This window comes from Trachypithecus francoisi, unplaced genomic scaffold (assembly GCF_009764315.1).
Source record: "Trachypithecus francoisi isolate TF-2019V2 unplaced genomic scaffold, Tfra_2.0 Lachesis_group3, whole genome shotgun sequence".
Taxonomy (NCBI): domain Eukaryota; kingdom Metazoa; phylum Chordata; class Mammalia; order Primates; family Cercopithecidae; genus Trachypithecus; species Trachypithecus francoisi.
The window spans coordinates 99,870,739-99,889,947 of NW_022681468.1; the positions used below are offsets into that span (position 1 = coordinate 99,870,739).

General features: G+C 43.6%; 1 protein-coding gene across 7 annotated transcripts in view; it reads right to left on the reverse strand.

Moving 5' to 3' along the window:
• The window catches only part of FANCI (FA complementation group I), a 92,896-nt gene that overhangs the window by 1,430 nt on the left and 72,257 nt on the right, over positions 1 to 19,209 (reverse strand). For 2 of the 7 annotated variants that reach the window (XM_033189061.1, XM_033189060.1), the window contains exons 28-38: positions 18,948 to 18,999; positions 17,597 to 17,724; positions 17,430 to 17,498; positions 17,141 to 17,234; positions 16,642 to 16,829; positions 8,869 to 8,922; positions 8,728 to 8,787; positions 4,303 to 4,431; positions 3,132 to 3,194; positions 989 to 1,084; positions 321 to 428 (exon numbers count right to left, since the gene is read on the reverse strand). In XM_033189061.1, the coding sequence (XP_033044952.1) occupies positions 321 to 428; positions 989 to 1,084; positions 3,132 to 3,194; positions 4,303 to 4,431; positions 8,728 to 8,787; positions 8,869 to 8,922; positions 16,642 to 16,829; positions 17,141 to 17,234; positions 17,430 to 17,498; positions 17,597 to 17,724; positions 18,948 to 18,999 (1,041 nt within the window). Of the gene's footprint in view, positions 1 to 320; positions 429 to 988; positions 1,085 to 3,131; positions 3,201 to 4,302; positions 4,432 to 8,727; positions 8,788 to 8,868; positions 8,923 to 16,641; positions 16,830 to 17,140; positions 17,235 to 17,429; positions 17,499 to 17,596; positions 17,725 to 18,947; positions 19,000 to 19,209 lie in introns of those variants that run through there. The other 5 variants (XR_004431838.1, XR_004431836.1, XM_033189062.1 and 2 more) reach the window with 4 other exon arrangements.

A 19,209-nucleotide genomic window follows, 5' to 3' on the forward strand; every position in this document is an offset into this window, starting at 1 on the left:
TCTGAGCCAGACTGCTATAGCTGGTCATCATCCAGTAGTTTAAAGGATAACAGGAAGAGGACCCACAGCAGGACACTGTTTTGTTACCACCTATTTCCTGGAAGGGTTTACCAAAAATGTATGCAAGTTGGGGCAACTTCATTGGTCCAAAGTTTACAGCCCTTCTGAGAGTTCTTGACTCATCTTTGCCTGATCACCTTTTTAGCCCTTTCCAAGTCTGTTGCCCTTCCACTAATCTCTGACTGCTCACAGATAGGCTGCTAACCAGCTAGGAAGAGTGGCTGGGATTCGCTGGGCCCCAGCAAGAAGCCAGCACTGACCTCTTCATTTTCGTCTTCACCACTCTCTCGAAGAACCATGTCTAGGATGTTTCCTTTGATCTTGAAGTCTCGTGAGGTGCTGAGCTTCATGTGCTGCATCAGGTTCACCTGTGACAGGATTGTAAGCATGGGACATCTCCCTACTCATAGGTCCTGCCAGAACAGCTTAAGCCATTTTTAGTGCACCTCTGAGAAACCTTTCCGTCTCTACCTAAAGCAAGCACACACCCACGCTTCCTTCTGTATGCTGGGGTTCAGGCCATCAGATCAGGAACAGCAAAGAGGCTGAGCGTGGTGGCTCATGCCTGGAATCCCAGCACTTTGGGAGGCTGAGGTGGGAGGATCACTTCAGGCCAGGAGTTTGAGACCAGCCTGGGCAATACAGACCCCATCTCTACAAAAACAAACCCAGAAAATTAGTAGGTGTGGTGGCATATGTCTGTAGTCCCAGCTACTCTGGAGGCTGAGGCCGCAAGATCACTTGAATCTGCACTCCAGCCTGGGTGACAGAATGAGACACCATCTCAAAAAAAAGGGGGGGAGGGGGGATGGCAAACACACAAATGGCCCAGAGTCTTTTTTCCTCCATTGTAGTTGTGGTGCTTTAGTTTGCTAGATCTGTCAAGAAGGTAAATGGGAATGGAAGAACATAATAAGAGAATGTTTACCTTGGACCTCTTAGAAAGGTGGATGAGAAATTTTTCATACTGTTCAATGGCAAAGATGAGGTTAGGGATTGGCTTGGTTTCCCGAAGAACTCTGGCCTAAGGGCGAAAGAACATAAGACAAATTTCAGGTTGAACCGTTTTTGAAGTTTTCCTCTGAAGTTGTCACTTACAAAACTGTGTATGGCTTTGGGGGAAAAGTCTGTTTTCCAATCAAATGCAGTTTTACTTATATACCAGTAATCTAAAATTTTTGACAGTTCAATCTGGAAGGACCCAAATGCCAGTAGAGATAATTGCAACTGATCCTTTCCATTTATAATTCCAGTATTTGTTGTTATCTAGAGACTGGCTGAGGAGAGCAGGATCATTTGCAGAAATTTAGTTGCTTTTCTAACTTGATATTCTTAAGCCTATTCTGACCCTAGCTCTATTTCCTTGTTCTGGTTTGGTTATGAGTTTTCACTGCTGGGATTATATATCTTTCCCCCTAACTTGAATTGTAATTTGTAGGTCCTTATACATTTTTGTGTGTGTGTGTGTATGTATATATGTGTGTGTGTCTGTATGTGTGTATATATATATTTTTTTAACCCATGAGGATACTGTACACATTTTTTTTTTTAACATTATCTTGGAGCTAAATCCAGAGAGCTGAACATTTAGATGTTTATTTTTTTCGTATCTCTCCAGTATAAATATACTATAACCTATTTAGCCAGTCCTCTATTAATGGATATCTTTGTTTCTAATATTTCACTTTTATGAATAATGTTGTGAGGACCATCCTGTACACAGGCCTGTATATCCTAAAAGTGAAACTTACATCAGAATGTATGTTTATCTTCTGAGATTCAGTAGTCATTGCTAAGCCTCTGGAGAGGCTGTACTAATTTTCTTTTTTTTTTTTTTTGAGATGGAGTCTTGCTCTGTCGCCCGGGCTGGAGTGCTGTGGCCGGATCTCAGCTCACTGCAAGCTCCGCCCCCCGGGTTTTACGCCATTCTCCTGCCTTGGCCTCCGGAGTAGCTGGGACTACAGGCGCCCGCCACCTCACCCGGCTAGGTTTTTTTTTTTGTATTTTTAGTAGAGACGGGGTTTCACCGTGTTAGCCAGGATGGTCTTGATCTCCTGACCTCGTGATCCGCCCGTCTCGGCCTCCCAAAGTGCTGGGATTACAGGCTTGAGCCACCGCTCCCGGCCAACTGTACCAATTTTCACCATTGCCAGCCATGTACTAAGTGCCTCCTTTCCTGTACCCTCGCTGACTCTTACACATCTTTTAGGGAGCACGTTTTGCATTCACCAACTTTACCTAAAAATAATTTCTCCCAATTGAGTATCACAAGTTATTTTACTATTTCTATTTCAACTCAAGATTTTCTTTTCTTTTTTTTTTTTTTTGAGACGGAGTCTCACTGTGTCACCCAGGCTGGAGTGCAGTGGCCAGATCTCAGCTCACTGCAAGCTCCGCCTCCCGGGTTCATGCCATTCTCCTGCCTCAGCCTCCGAGTAGCTGGGACTACAGGCGCCCGCCACCACGCCCGGCTAATTTTTTGTATTTTTAGTAGAGACGGGGTTTCACCGTGTTAGCCAGGATGGTCTCGATCTCCTGACCTCGTGATCCGCCCGCCTTGGCCTCCCAAAGTGCTGGGATTACAGGCTTGAGCCACGGCGCCCGGCCTCAACTTGAGATTTTCTGATGCTTCCTGAATAAAATGTTTTTGGTTCAGAGGAAAAATAAGATGCTCTATCTGCCCATAAAATCCCTGATTTGAGAAGCAGTCATGTATATAATATACATACACACACACACACTTTTTGGTAACAGCTTTATAGAGCTATATGCCATACAATTCACTCACAATGTACTTTTCAGTATTTTCAGAGTTGCGCAACCATCACCAGTCAAATCTAAAACATTTTCATCACCCCCAAAAGAGATTCCATACCCTTTTTAGCTGTCACCCCAGTTTCCCCATCTCGAGCTGCTACTAATCTAGTTTGCCTTTGTAGATTTATTTATTCTGGGCATTTCATGAAAATAGAATCATACAACATGTGGTCTTTTTGTCACTGGCTGCTTTCGCTTTATGTTTTCAGGGTTCACTAATGACCATATTTTAATGGTCAGTGTCAGCAGCTTACCATGGCTGTGGCAACGGCGGCAGGTTTCTCCTTTTTCTCTCCCGTGTAGTTCAGGCTCTTACTCTTATTCTAAAGAAACAGAAACACCTTCTCTTATTCCTGATGATTTTTCTGTAGAGCTAGCATGCTAGTGGTAATTTTTTTTCTTTTTGAGACGGAGTCTTGCTGTCATTCAGGCTGGTGTGCAGTGGTGCGATGTTGACTCACTGTAACCTCCGCCTCCCAAGTTAAGCGATTCTTGTGCCTCAGCTTCCTGAGTAGCTGGGACTATAGGCACGCGCCACCACACTCAGCTAATTTTTGTATTGTAGAGACGGGGTTTCGCCATGTTGGCCAGGCTGGTCTCGAACTCCTGGCCTCAGGTGATCTGCCCACCTCAGCCTCCCAAAGTGCTGGGATTACAGGCCTGAGCCACCACGCCCACCAGCCAGTGGCAATTTTCTTAGAAGGTAATTACACAGAGTATGAGGGCCAAGTCTGGAGTAAATAGGATTATCTGTGTGGCAGATGTTAGAAAGTAGGGAAAAAATGTGATGCTTTGTAATCCTCATATTTTTCTTTTTTAATTGTTGGGAGGTTTACAATCTGTTGTTCTTAGAGCTGGCACTTGGAAGTTGAAGGCGGGACTATTACTGCACTGGGTCAGCCAAGGGGCTGGTGAAGTACTAAAGAGTGGTTAAAACGGGGACTGTCGAGGTGGTAGCAGGAATAGGCATTTCTATTTCTATTTTAGCCACTGGACTAAAAGGATTCCATAAAGGAGAGGAAGCTGAGGAGGCTGCTACAGGGCCCTGCAGTCTTCCCACTTACAAGCAACCACCAGATATGTTTTATTTTTGTTACTCAGCAAAGCCAAAACTAGATACATTTTATGTGCAATGGGTTGTTATGCTCAAGAAGGGTTTAAAGGGTCACAGAACACTTCCCTGTGTTGTAAATTATTGGGCAATAAAGAGCTCCTGAAGAGGGATGAAGAACTAATAAAAGTAACCAAAAGGTATATAGGATTCTGATAATATCAAGACTTGAGTCAGGAGAGACTAGGGAGAAAAACCTACCAAATGTAAGGTACAGAAATGTAGGAAGCTTTTTACCTCAAGGGGAGTTCTAAACCTTCTTAGGAAGGGAACATACCATGCTCCATGAGGACAAGAGAATTAAAGAAACAGACCTGAAAATACAGAGAAGCTCTGCAACTGGAGCCATGAGAGAAACAGGTTTGTTCCACATGCCATGTTCTGGAAAATAAGGAACTGTAGATATTCCAGAGGGGCTGGTATGTAGGAATCTGTTTTTGGCCCTGGAAGGCAGGATAGAAGATGGTAGAGGGTGAAGCCCTATTAAGTCGGGGGCAAGGAAGCAGTCACAGATTGACCTCACTGACCAAGTGGGAAGTGAACCATCTTCCCAGAAGTTGTGTCCAAGATGGGACCCTGTTCAACTCCTTAGATCAACCCTGTTCCCTGCCCATTGCAACTGATCTAGGCAGGACTAAAATTAGAGCCAGAAGAGAAGCATCTTTTTTTTTTTGAGATGGAGTTTCACCCTGTCGCCCAGGCTGGAGTACAATGGTGTGATCTTGGCTCACTGCAACCTCTGCCTCCCAGGTTCAAGCCATTCTCCTGCCTCAGCTTCCTGAGTAGCTGGGATTATAGGCACGTACTACCATGCCTGGCTTTTTTTTTTTTTTTTTTGAGATAGAGTCATGTTCTGTTGCCCAGGCTAGAGTGCAGTGGAGTGATCTTGTCTCACTGCAACCTCCACCTCCTGGGTTCAAGTAATTCTGCCTCAGCCTCCTGAGTAGCTGGGTTTACAGGTGCCCGCCACCATGCCCAGCTAATTTTTGTATTTTTTTAGTAGAGATGGGGTTTCACCATGTTGGCCAGGCTAGTCTCGAACTCCTGACCTTGTGATCCACCTGCCTCAGCCTCCCAAAGTGCTGGGATTACAGGTGTGAGCCACCGTGCCTGGCTATTTTTTGTATCTTTAGTAGAGATGGGGTTTCACCATGTTGGCCAGGCTGGTCTCGAACTCTGGACCTCGTGATTCCCCCACCTCAGCCTCCCAAAGTGCTGGGATTACAGGCATGAGCCACGGCACCCGGCCCTTGAGAAGCATCTTTTAAAGGTATACAGTTCTGGGCAGAATGTTAAGAGTTGGGGCAATGGTTTTCGATGCTTTCTTCCCACTGAGATCTAAGGAACTGGGGAAATGAAGAGGGGGCTACAAGAGAATAACAGTTCACTGAGAGATGTGGAAAATGCGATCCCCATTTCTAGATAAGGGTTAGAGTTAATGGAACCATGCATAGGCTCTTGCCCAGGGGTATTCATTAAGTACATCTCACAAAAACAGAAAAATGTAAAATGTTTGCCTGCAGATCAGCTGACTTGTCAGTAAGGCTTTAAATCAAATATGGATGGAGGAGGAATGCCCATCCATATGAGGGAGGAAATGAAACTGATTACTGTGTAATGAGGGGAAAATAATAGTCTAGGAAGTAGTAGTGATTCTCAGAAGAAAATGCTTGAGAATGGGGTCAGAAACACGAAAATCCAAAACCTTTCAACATTTTACATGTCAACAAGTATCAGGTATGACTCTAGAGCAATGGTTGGCTAATTATAGCCCATAGTATAAATCTGGCCCACGGTCTGTTTTTTGACAAGAAAATTTCATTGGAACACAGCCATGCTCGTTTATTTGTATGTTGTCTATGGCTGCTTTTTATGTTCTAATAGTAGAGTTGAGTAGGTGTGATAGAGACTGTATGACCCACATTTACTATCTGGCCCTTTACAGAGAAAGTGTGCCAATTCCTGCTGTCGAGTCTAACTAGCTGGGTTCAAGTCTCAGATCTGCCTTTTACTCATAGTCTGTTCTTGGGCATTCTGATTAACCTTTCTAATCTTCTCTCATCATGCATATGGGGATAACTACTAATCAAAACCTATAGCTAGGATGAATGAGATGATGTATGAAAAGAGCTTAACACATCAGACACAAGGTAGAGGTTCTCTAAATATTACCTGTTCTAATAAAATGATTAGACAATGTGACTTGAATCACAACAAGGGTAGTAAATAGGATCTAACAGCAGTATTTCCCAGACTGTACTCTATGGAACATTATTCTGCCAAATAGTAGTAACATTTGTTATTTTTAAAAAAATGTTCTTGAATAGATCTGAAAACTACTAATGAACATACTGTTGGAACTCTCAGCATTGTTTTTATTTTTCTTGAGGCAGGGTCTCACTCTGTTGCCCTGGAGTACAGTGGCAGGATCATGGCTCACTGCAGCCTTCAAGTCTTGGGCTCCAGTGATCTTCCTGCCTCAGCCTCCCAAGTAGCTGGGACTATAGGCAAATACCTGGCTACATTTTAAATTTTTTGTAGAGATGGGGTCTCACTATGTTGCCCAGGCTGGTCTTAAACTCCTGGCCTCAAGTGATCTTCTTACCTCCATTAACCACCATGGCTGGTCTCAGCACCTTTAATGTGCAAATGGACACCATGAATCTCTAAGGTGAGAAATACGGTATGAGCATCTCTCCCTGAATTCCTTTTTTTGAGGACTGTCTCAGTCTATATAGGATATTTTGTGAAATGTGGCTTTATAGGTATCATTAAGACTTGGAGATGAGGAAACTCAAAACCCAAATACGGTAATGGACAGATATATATCCAACAGATTTGTTTGACGAATGGCGCCCACATGAAAACTTACAAGCATGAGGTTTGAGAAAGCGTTCCTGCAAGCATTTGGGTGAGATAAAAGGAGAGGACCAGAAGTAATAGCTTTATGACAGTTGACTGTTGGCTGGATGGCTGGATATAGAAAATGGACGACGATGCATTCCTGACCCAGATCACAAAACTGATACAAAGACAAGGTGACAGGGAGTCTCAGCTATCAGTCCATTACTAAGAACTCCTTCAGCTAAACCCAGATGACAGCCCACTTGATGGCTGATTCTTTTTTTTTTTTTTTTTTTGAGATGGAGTTTTGCTCTTGTTGCTAGGCTGGAGTGCAATGGCGCAATCTTTGCTCACTGCAACCTCCGCCCTCCAGGTTCAAGCAATTCTCCTGCCTCAGCCTCCCAAGTAGCTGGGATTACAGGTGCCTGCCACCATGCTCAGCTAATTTTTTGTATTTTTATTAGAGATGGGGTTTCACCAGATTGGCGAGGCTGGTCTCGAAGTCCTGACCTCAGGTGATCCACCCGCCTTAACCTCCCAAAGTGCTGGAATTACAGGCGTGAGCCACCGTGCCCAGCCGATTGCCGATTCTTAAAGGGAGGGGAAGAGGCACCCTGAATACACATACTGAGGCAAGTTACCGATAAAATGATATTGTGCCTGTAAGTGATGCAGAGGCAGAAAACAAGTGAAGCATCACTATCAAAGTGGTCACAATCCATTGCTTTAATAATTGGATCTAGACTGGGCGCGGTGGCTCAAGCCTGTAATCCCAGCACTTTGGGAGGCCGAGACGGGTGGATCACGAGGTCAGGAGATCAAGACCATCCTGGCTAACACGGTGAAACCCCGTCTCTACTAAAAAATACAAAAATCTAGCCGGGCGAGGTGGCGGGCGCCTGTAGTCCCAGCTACTCGGGAGGCTGAGGCAGGAGAATGGCGTAAACCCGGGAGGCGGAGCTTGCAGTGAGCTGAGATCCGGCCACTGCACTCCAGCCCGGGCGACAGAGCGAGACTCCGTCTCAAATAAATAAATAAATAAATAAATAAATAAAAATTGGTTCTAGAATCTTGGTTGAGATTGACACTTAGTGGACCCATTCTCTTTGATTCCTCAAAGATCAGTAACAGCCCTGTGATACATTTACTGCATGACTAAGTGGCCTTAGGAGATAGTAGATCTCTCGTTTCTTCCTCTTTCCAGCCAGGGGTGATTCTGTCCCTTAAGGACAACTGGCAATTTCTGGAGACATTTTTGGCTGTTACAACTAGGGGGCTGCTATTGGCATCTGGTAGGCGGAGGCCAGGGATGCCGCTCAACATCCCAAAATGCACAGAACAGGTCCCACAACAAAGAATTATCTAGCCCAACATGTCAATAGTGGTGAGGTTAAAAAACTCTGGTTTAAGCAAACAGTAAAGGAGATTCAAGTACTGCCGGAATCTGATGGTATTTAGGACCAAATGACACCTACAAAGCCCACGTCCTTCCACTTCCCTGAAAGTGCCCTCACTGCACCGCCATCTCCTCACAGCCCTTCTTCATGTGCTTGCTGCTACTCTGCTCACACTCCCAGAGGATGTCATGGCATGGACTTTCAGTCACCCAGGAATAAACCAAGTCCATGAGCCCAAGCATGCTTGTTCCTTCCTTGCTCCAAATGCAAACATATATGCTTCCTTTCTCCAAATTAAGTGAAGCAGTTTTCTTTACATAAATAAAGATCTTGCTCCAAAGCCCTCAAGCCCTGGCTTGGTCTCTGTTGGGTGCCTCCAGCTTGTGGTAAGCAGGGGAAAAAGTTTATATATGCTCAGTTCAGATGATCAATAGTCCCCTGGGCATGCAAGAAATCCTTTCTTGAAGACCTATTGGGTACTGCCTCTGAATCACTTACTTGTACATAAGAAATGAAAGAATAACACACGGGGGTCAGATGAGAACCAGACAGCTTCACCTGCAACAAGGGAAAAGGAAACCAATGTAACCAGCAATAAAAGTGCTTCCCCCATTCCTAGGAAAGGCATTCTCAACTTACCAGCTTTTCCATATTTTTTGGAATTCCTCCAGAGCTCTGACACACCTGGAGATACTAATAAAAAAAGATTCTAGATTTAGCAGAGTATCCTATGAAACTACAAGTGACTGCTGTAGTGAGCTTATGGAGTGTGACTCATCATTCTGACTGAAGAGGGAAAAGAAAAATTCACAGAGAAGCCAAGACACAAGGCTTCCTTATTCCTCTCCTCCAAAGCTCCTAAGCTTCCCAGACAATAGGTAATGAAGGGTTTGTTTCTGACTTGCTCATTTCTTTAAAAATTCCTCAGGTTGATAGTCCCTGTATGTAAAAAACCAACAACTTTGCTGTTTTTCCTTTTAAAGATGCCAACAAAGAGAAGAGGCTCTCAGTATTTCCACTATAGCAGCTTAGCCACCTGTAGCTAGAGCTGCACATTCTGAGAGAGCCGCACTGCTGTGATGCAGGGTGATCCACATCTTTCTTGGGTTATCTGTGCCTTTCTAAGTATTTAATATGGATTGTTGCTAGAAACATAAACAGTAAGGGCAGGCTATGCCTTGTATTTTTATAAAAAATAATTGTCTTTCTCACCTTAGTACTTGATCTATAAGGCATTTAACACTTACATGTTAAAGGAATGAAAAAAGGAATAAACATCTCTTTAGTGTCCAGACTGGTTAGAAATGGTATAATTTCTATGCATTATGGGCTCAGATTTAATTCTAGGATAGTTTAGATTAAACCTTAGAAGGCCGGGCGCGGTGGCTCAAGCCTGTAATCCCAGCACTTTGGGAGGCCGAGACGGGTGGATCACGAGGTCAGGAGATCGAGACCATCCTGGTCTACACGGTGAAACCCCGTCTCTACTAAAAAATACAAAAAACTAGCCGGGCGAGATGGCGGGCGCCTGTAGTCCCAGCTACTCGGGAGGCTGAGGCAGGAGAATGGCGTAAACCCGGGAGGCGGAGCTTGCAGTGAGCCGAGATGGTGCCACTGCACTCCAGCCTGGGCGACAGAGTGAGACTCCGTCAAAAAAAAAAAAAAAAAAAAAAAAAAAAAAAAAAAAAAAAAAAAACCTTAGAAGGTATTTAAAAGAGGCATTCGGGGCGGAGCAAGATGGCCGAATAGGAACAGCTCCAGTCTCCAACTCCCAGTGCGAGCGACACAGAAGACCGGTGATTTCTGCATTTTCAACTGAGGTACTGGGGTCATCTCTCTAGGGAGTGCCGGACAATCGGTGCGGGTCAGCTGCTGCAGCCTGACCAGCGTGAGCTGAAGCAGGGCGAGGCATCGCCTCACCTGGAAGCGCAAGGGGGAAGGAAATCCCTTTTCCTAGCCAGGGGAACTGAGACACACAACACCTGGAAAATCGGGTAACTCCCACCCCAATACTGCGCTTTAAGGAAACAGGCACACCAGGAGAATATATCCCACACCTGGCCGGGAGGGTCCCACGCCCACGGAGCCTCCCTCACTGCTAACACAGCCGTCTGCGGGGATCTATCCGCAAGGCAGCAGCGAGGCTGGGGGAGGGGCGCCCGCCATTGCTGAGGCTTAAGTAGGTAAACAAAGCCGCTGGGAAGCTCGAACTGGGTGGAGCTCACAGCAGCTCAAGGAAGCCTGCCTGTCTCTGTAGACTCTACCGCTGCGGACAGCGCACAGCTGCAGTCCATTAGGGGAAAGAGCGGGGCCGCTGCAGACCCGAACGACTCTGTCTGACAGCTTTGGGGAGAGCCGTGGATCTCCTAACGCGGAGGTTGAGATCTGAGAACGGACAGACTGCCTGCTCAGGTGGGTCCCTGACCCCTGAGTAGCCTAGCTGGGAGACATCCCCTACTAGGGGCAGTCTGATACCCCACACCTCACAGGGTGGCGTCACCCCTGAGAGGAAACTTCCAAAGAAAGAATCAGACAGGTACACTCGCTGTTCAGCAATATTCTATCTTCGGCAACCTCTGCTGCTGATACCCAGGCAAACAGGGTCTGGAGTGGACCTCAAGCAATCTCTAACAGACCAACAGACAGTCCTTCTGACTGTCAGACGGAAAACTATCAAACAGGAAGGACACCTATACCAAAACCCCATCAGTACGTCACCATCATCAAAGTCCAGAGACAGATAAAACCACAAAGATGGGGAAGAAGCAGGGCAGAAAAGCTGGAAATTCAAAAAATAAGAGCGCATCTCCCCCTGCAAAGGAGCGCAGCCCATCGCCAGCAACGGATCAAAGCTGGTCAGAGAATGACTTTGACGAGATGAGAGAAGAAGGCTTCAGTCCATCAAACCTCTCAGAGCTAAAGGAGGAATTACATACCCAGCGCAAAGAAACTAAAAATCTTGAAAAAAAAGTGGAAGAATTGACAGCTAGACTAATTAATGCAGAGAAGATCATAAACGAAATGACAGAGATGAAAACCATGACACGAGAAATACGTGACAAATGCACAAGCTTCGGTAACCGACTCGATCAACTGGAGGAAAGAGTATCAGCGATTGAGGATCAAATGAATGAAATGAAGCGAGAAGAGAAACCAAAAGAAAAAAGAAGAAAAAGAAATGAACAAAGCCTGCAAGAAGTATGGGATTATGTAAAAAGACCAAATCTACGTCTGATTGGGGTGCCTGAAAGTGAGGGGGAAAATGGAACCAAGTTGGAAAACACTCTTCAGGATATCATCCAGGAGAACTTCCCCAACCTAGTAGGGCAGGCCAACATTCAAATTCAGGAAATACAGAGAACGCCACAAAGATACTCCTCCAGAAGAGCAACTCCAAGACACATAATTGCCAGATTCACCAAAGTTGAAATGAAGGAAAAAATCTTAAGGGCAGCCAGAGAGAAAGGTCGGGTTACCCACAAAGGGAAGCCCATCAGAATAACAGCAGACCTCTCGGCAGAAACTCTACAAGCCAGAAGAGAGTGGGGGCCAATATTCAACGTTCTTAAAGAAAAGAATTTTCAACCGAGAATTTCATATCCAGCCAAACTAAGTTTCATCAGTGAAGGAGAAATAAAATCCTTTACAGATAAGCAAATGCTTAGAGATTTTGTCACCACCAGGCCTGCCTTACAAGAGACCCTGAAGGAAGCCCTAAACATGGAAAGGAACAACCGGTACCAGCCATTGCAAAAACATGCCAAAATGTAAAGACCATCGAGGCTAGGAAGAAACTGCATCAACTAACGAGCAAAATAACCAGTTAATATCATAATGACAGGATCAAGTTCACACATAACAATATTAACCTTAAATGTCAATGGACTAAATGCTCCAATGAAAAGACACAGACTGGCAAACTGGATAAAGAGTCAAGACCCATCAGTCTGCTGTATTCAGGAGACCCATCTCACATGCAGAGACATACATAGGCTCAAAATAAAGGGATGGAGGAAGATCTACCAAGCAAATGGAGAACAAAAAAAAGCAGGGGTTGCAATCCTAGTCTCTGATAAAACAGACTTTAAGCCATCAAAGATCAAAAGAGACAAAGAAGGCCATTACATAATGGTAAAGGGATCAATTCAACAGGAAGAGCTAACTCTCCTAAATATATATGCACCCAATACAGGAGCACCCAGATTCATAAAGCAAGTCCTTAGAGACCTACAAAGAGACTTAGACTCCCATACAATAATAATGGGAGACTTCAACACTCCACTGTCAACATTAGACAGATCAACGAGACAGAAAGTTAACAAGGATATCCAGGAATTGAACTCATCTCTGCACCAAGCGGACCTAATAGACATCTATAGAACTCTCCACCCCAAATCAACAGAATATACATTCTTCTCAGCACCACATCGCACTTATTCCAAAATTGACCACATAATTGGAAGTAAAGCACTCCTCAGCAAATGTACAAGAACTGAAATTATAACAAACTGTCTCTCAGACCACAGTGCAATCAAACTAGAACTCAGGACTAAGAAACTCAATCAAAACCGCTCAACTACATGGAAACTGAACAACCTGCTCCTGAATGACTACTGGGTACATAACGAAATGAAAGCAGAAATAAAGATGTTCTTTGAAACCAATGAGAACAAAGATACAACATACCAGAATCTCTGGGACACATTTAAAGCAGTGTGTAGAGGGAAATTTATAGCACTAAATGCCCACAAGAGAAAGCAGGAGAGATCTAAAATTGACACTCTAACATCACAATTAAAAGAACTAGAGAGGCAAGAGCAAACACATTCAAAAGCTAGCAGAAGGCAAGAAATAACTAAGATCAGAGCAGAACTGAAGGAGATAGAGACACAAAAAACCCTCCAAAAAATCAATGAATCCAGGAGTTGGTTTTTTGAAAAGATCAACAAAATTGACAGACCGCTAGCTAGACTAATAAAGAAGAAAAGAGAGAAGAATCAAATAGACGCAATAAAAAATGATAAAGGGGATATCACCACCGACCCCACAGAAATACAAACAACCATCAGAGAATACTATAAATGCCTCTACGCAAATCAACTAGAAAATCTAGAAGAAATGGATAATTTCCTGGACACTTACACTCTCCCAAGACTAAACCAGGAAGAAGTTGAATCCCTGAATAGACCAATAGCAGGCTCTGAAATTGAGGCAACAATTAATAGCCTACCCACCAAAAAAGTCCAGGACCAGATGGATTCACAGCTGAATTCTACCAGAGGTACAAGGAGGAGCTGGTACCATTCCTTCTGAAACTATTTCAATCAATAGAAAAAGAGGGAATCCTCCCTAACTCTTTTTATGAGGCCAACATCATCCTGATACCAAAGCCTGGCAGAGACACAACAAAAAAAGAGAATTTTAGACCAATATCCCTGATGAACATCGATGCAAAAATCCTCAATAAAATACTGGCAAACCGGATTCAGCAGCACATCAAAAAGCTTATCCACCATGATCAAGTGGGCTTCATCCCTGGGATGCAAGGCTGGTTCAACATTCGCAAATCAATAAACGTAATCCAGCATATAAACAGAACCAAAGACAAGAACCACATAATTATCTCAATAGATGCAGAAAAGGCTTTTGACAAAATTCAACAGCCCTTTATGCTAAAAACGCTCAATAAATTTGGTATTGATGGAACGTACCTCAAAATAATAAGAGCTATTATGACAAACCCACAGCTAATATCATACTGAATGGGCAAAAACTGGAAAAATTCCCTTTGAAAACTGGCACAAGACAGGGATGCCCTCTCTCACCACTCCTATTCAACATAGTGTTGGAAGTTCTGGCTAGGGCAATCAGGCAAGAGAAAGAAATCAAGGGTATCCAGTTAGGAAAAGAAGAAGTCAAATTGTCCCTGTTTGCAGATGACATGATTGTATATTTAGAAAACCCCATCGTCTCAGCCCAAAATCTCCTTAAGCTGATAAGCAACTTCAGCAAAGTCTCAGGATACAAAATTAATGTGCAAAAATCACAAGCATTCTTATACACCAGTAACAGACAAGCAGAGAGCCAAATCAGGAATGAACTTCCATTCACAGTTGCTTCAAAGAGAATAAAATACCTAGGAATCCAGCTTACAAGGGATGTCAAGGACCTCTTCAAGGAGAACTACAAACCACTGCTCAGTGAAATCAAAGAGGACACAAACAAATGGAAGAACATACCATGCTCATGGATAGGAAGAATCAATATCGTGAAAATGGCCATACTGCCCAAGGTGATTTATAGATTCAATGCCATCCCCATCAAGCTACCAATGACTTTCTTCACAGAATTGGAAAAAACTGCTTTAAAGTTCATATGGAACCAAAAAAGAGCCCGCATTGCCAAGACAATCCTAAGTCAAAAGGACAAAGCTGGAGGCGTCACGCTACCTGACTTCAAACTATACTACAAGGCTACAGTAACCAAAACAGCATGGTACTGGTACCACAACAGAGATATAGACCAATGGAACAGAACAGAGTCCTCAGAAATAATACCACACATCTACAGCCATCTGATCTTTGACAAACCTGAGACAAACAAGAAATGGGGAAAGGATTCCCTATTTAATAAATGGTGCTGGGAAAATTGGCTAGCCATAAGTAGAAAGCTGAAACTGGATCCTTTCCTTACCCCTTATACGAAAATTAATTCAAGATGGATTAGAGACTTAAATGTTAGACCTAATACCATAAAAACCCTAGAAGAAAATCTAGGTAGTACCATTCAGGACATAGGCATGGGCAAGGACTTCATGTCTAAAACACCAAAAGCAACGGCAGCAAAAGCAAAAATTGACACATGGGATCTAATTAAACTAAAGAGCTTTTGCACAGCTAAAGAAACTACCATCAGAGTGAACAGGCAACCTACAGAATGGGAGAAAATTTTTGCAACCTACTCATCTGACAAAGGGCTAATATCCAGAATCTACAAAGAACTCAAACAATATACAAGAAAAAAACAAACAACCCCATCAAAAAGTGGGGAAAGGATATGAACAGACATTTCTCAAAAGAAGACATCCATACAGCCAACAGACACATGAAAAAATGCTCATCATCACTCGCCATCAGAGAAATGCAAATCAAAACTACAATGAGATACCATCTCACACCAGTTAGAATGGCAATCATTAAGAAGTCAGGAAACAACAGGTGTTGGAGAGGATGTGGAGAAATAGGAACACTTTTACACTGTTGGTGGGATTGTAAACTAGTTCAACCATTATGGAAAACAGTATGGCGATTCCTCAAGGATCTAGAACTAGATGTACCATATGACCCAGCCATCCCACTACTGGGTATATACCCAAAGGATTATAAATTACTCTACTACAAAGACACATGCACACGTATGTTTATTGCGGCACTATTCACAATAGCAAAGACTTGGAATCAACCCAAATGTCCATCTGTGACAGACTGGATTAAGAAAATGTGGCACATATACACCATGGAATACTATGCAGCCATCAAAAAGGATGAGTTTGCATCCTTTGTAGGGACATGGATGCAGCTGGAAACCATCATTCTTAGCAAACTATCACAAGAAGAGAAAACCAAACACCGCATGTTCTCACTCATAGGTGGGAACTGAACAATGAGATCACTTGGACTCGGGAAGGGGAACATCACACACTGGGGCCTATCATGGGGAGGGGGGAGGAGGGAGGGATTGCATTGGGGAGTTATACATGATATAAACGTCATGCACATGTACCCTAGAACTTAAAGTATAATAAAAAAAAAAAAAAAAAAAAAGAGGCATTCATTCTCAATCAGGTGCCACATACATGCCAAGGAATTAAAGGCCTCCAAAAGCAGATTTTTATTATTTTTTTTACTTTTTTTTGAGATGGGGTCTCACTCTGTTGCCAAGGCTGGAGTGCAGTGGCACGATCTCAGCTCACTGCAACCTCCACCTCCCGGGTTCAAGTGATTCTCCTGCCTCAGTGTCCTGAGTAGCTGGGGTTACAGGTGCCCGCCACCACGCCCGGCTAATTTTTGTATTTTTAGTAGAGACGGGGTTTCACCATGTTGGCCAGGCTGGTCTTGAACTCCTGACCTCAGGTGATCCACCCACCTCAGCCTCTCAAAGTGCTGGGATTACAGGCATGAGCCACCATGTCTGGCCCAAAAGCAGATCAGAATTATAAACTCTTTTTCCCTGGCCTGTGGAGATGCCTGCCACGTACTGACCAAACTAAAATGAAACCATGACCTGCCAAGATGGAGGCAAACGCTCCCTTGTTTAGGGACATTCTGCAGCAGTGGGCTGCTGCCCCAGCCTCATCTCCTGGCTCACTGGGGTAGAATGGTGGGGGTGAATCTGCTTGTCTCAAATACTCACATATCTGACAAGTGCTGTAAGTGTGGTGTACATTTTGCACAAGTCCTTTAACAAGGTATCCACACAGCTGCCTGATGGCAGAGCTGTCTGCACCAACTCATGGAAAAATGTAAGCAGAGTTCCCAGTTGCATGATGATGGCTTTCTCAACAGGCTGATTTGGCAGAGTTGCCTGAGAAGAGGCCTCTTCTAAAGAGAAATAAAATTGGCACATTCAAACCCAACTTCATTTTCTAGTTAAGAGTAAAGGAGATTTAGAAATTGATTACTACTAACTAAAAAGTCTTTATGGAAAAATGAACATTCAGTATGCAGAGTGAATTAATAATTGTACTGTGATAAGACATACGATCTTCTACTTCTTTCATCACATAGGAAAAGATCTAGCTTAAAAGCAAATAGGAAATTTAGCTCAGGGGCTCCATTTTTATGCACTAGCCCAGTATGAATTTTGACCTTGCTCATGTCAATTCCTGGAATCCCAGTTGAACTTATCTTACCTGATACGGTTTCTTGGCTCACTTGTCCCTTAAGCTTGGTGATTAGCCAGTCCACTTCTTCTAGAACCTTCTCGGCCTGACTCAGAACAAGTAACTGAAAGAAAAGAATGCCTGGTGTGATTCACTACACACAGCTGTCGGGGTAATATAATAACTGTGGTCACCTGGCCACCTACAGGTGGGTTACAGGTCTCAGGACACAAGCCACTATAGGACACAAGTCACTTCACATGGAGTAGAATGGAAAGAATAACAAAGCTATTCTGCATGGCTCAGTTACAACACTTACACAGACAGTGGGGGCAGCCGTTCTCAAATTCACTATTGCAAAGTGGTTTGTTTTCTCCACCTCTACATCCTGGGGAAAAAAAGAAAGGTGAGACGTAATGACAGTAAGGTTGTTCCCTTGACCCCCATCCCCACACAGGGTATTGTACTGAAGGCTCATTATAGTACCTGGTCTATATCTCCCAGATGCCCATGGATATCCTGGGACAAGTCACGCAGCAGAATGACAGGACTCTTATACAAAACATGCAGGCTGAAGAGCAAGTTCATCAAGCTCTTGCAAAACAAGGCATCCTCTAGGAATAGGAAGAAAAGCAAATTAAAAGGTGTTATGGCCAGGCGTGGTGGCTCACGCCTGTTATCCCAGCACTTTGGGAGGCCAAGGCAGGTGGATCACCTGAGGTCAGGAGTTCGAGACCAGCCTGACCAACATGGAGACACCCTATCTCTACTAAAAATGCAAAATTAGCTGGGTGTGGTGGCGCATGCCTGTAATCCCAGCTACTCGGGAGGCTGAGGCAGGAGAATTGCTTGAACCCAGGAGGCGGAGGCTGTGGTGAGCCAAGATTGTGCCATTGCATTCTAGCCTGGGCGACAAGAGCGAAACTCTGTCTCAAAAAAAAAAAAAAGAAAGAAAGAAAGAAAGAAAAAAAAGGTAAGTTATAACCCAGTCAGGTCCCTCAGGTGTGTGTACAGGGTATGTGGGGTAGAGTGCCTAACCAGAACAGGAAGTAACTTGTCATGTCCCAGGCACAACATCCCAGTGTTACACATACTACAGCCAAGCAGTTAGTCTGCAATGATGCCTCTTTATCCATGTGCCCAAAGAAAGCAGACATTTCCCATCATTAGTCATGATTACTGTGTAACTTGCATCCAGATCAAGTACATTATGAGTATTCTAGGGACTCCCTCCTAACTTGCCCCACCAAGGAAACTGCTATCCTAACTTCTAACATCTCAGATGAATTTTGTCTAATTTTGAACTTCATCTAAATGGAATTCTACAGTAAGCACCCTTTTTTTTCTGTCTGGCTTCTTTTGTCTTACAGTACGTTTGTGAGATCCTCTCCAAGTTGTGTGCACATGTAGTTTGTTCATGCTCATTTGCTGTATAGGATTCCACTGTGTGAATATATCATAATTCTTTTATCCTTTGTACTGCTGATGAACACTTAGGTTTGTTTTTACCTATTAAAATAGTGCTGCTAAGAGGACTCTTCCACATTTTTCTGTTGTGACTGGAATTGTTGAGTCATGGGCATATGTTTAATTTTAGTAGATATTGCTGAACAGCTTTCCAGAGTGGTTATACCAGTTTATACCTCCACCCCCAGTGAATGAAAGGCCCAACTACTCTACATTCTTGCCAACACTTAGACTTGGTATTAGGTGTCTGTTTCATTTTGACCACTCTGGTGAATGTGTAATGAATGGGGAATACCTTTTCTTTTCCAAATGCCATTGGAGGATAGTCATTTTATATAAAGCCTTTAGGAAAACATGGCAGGAAACTTACCCCGGCTGTTTTCCTTGCAAATCTTTGATGTCCAGGATAACATCTGCACAAACTAAATTAGAGATCATTCAGATATTAAAGAAACATACCAGAGATAGACCTAGGTGTTGTCAGAAGAGTTCTAGACCTTTCCATGTCTAAGCAAATCAGCTGCTAAAATATGTTCTTATATCTCAAGTGGTAATATATGATGAAGGGCATAAAAATAAGTCCAAAATTCTAAGAATTATGAGAATAATATATAATTTAATTCTCAATGTCT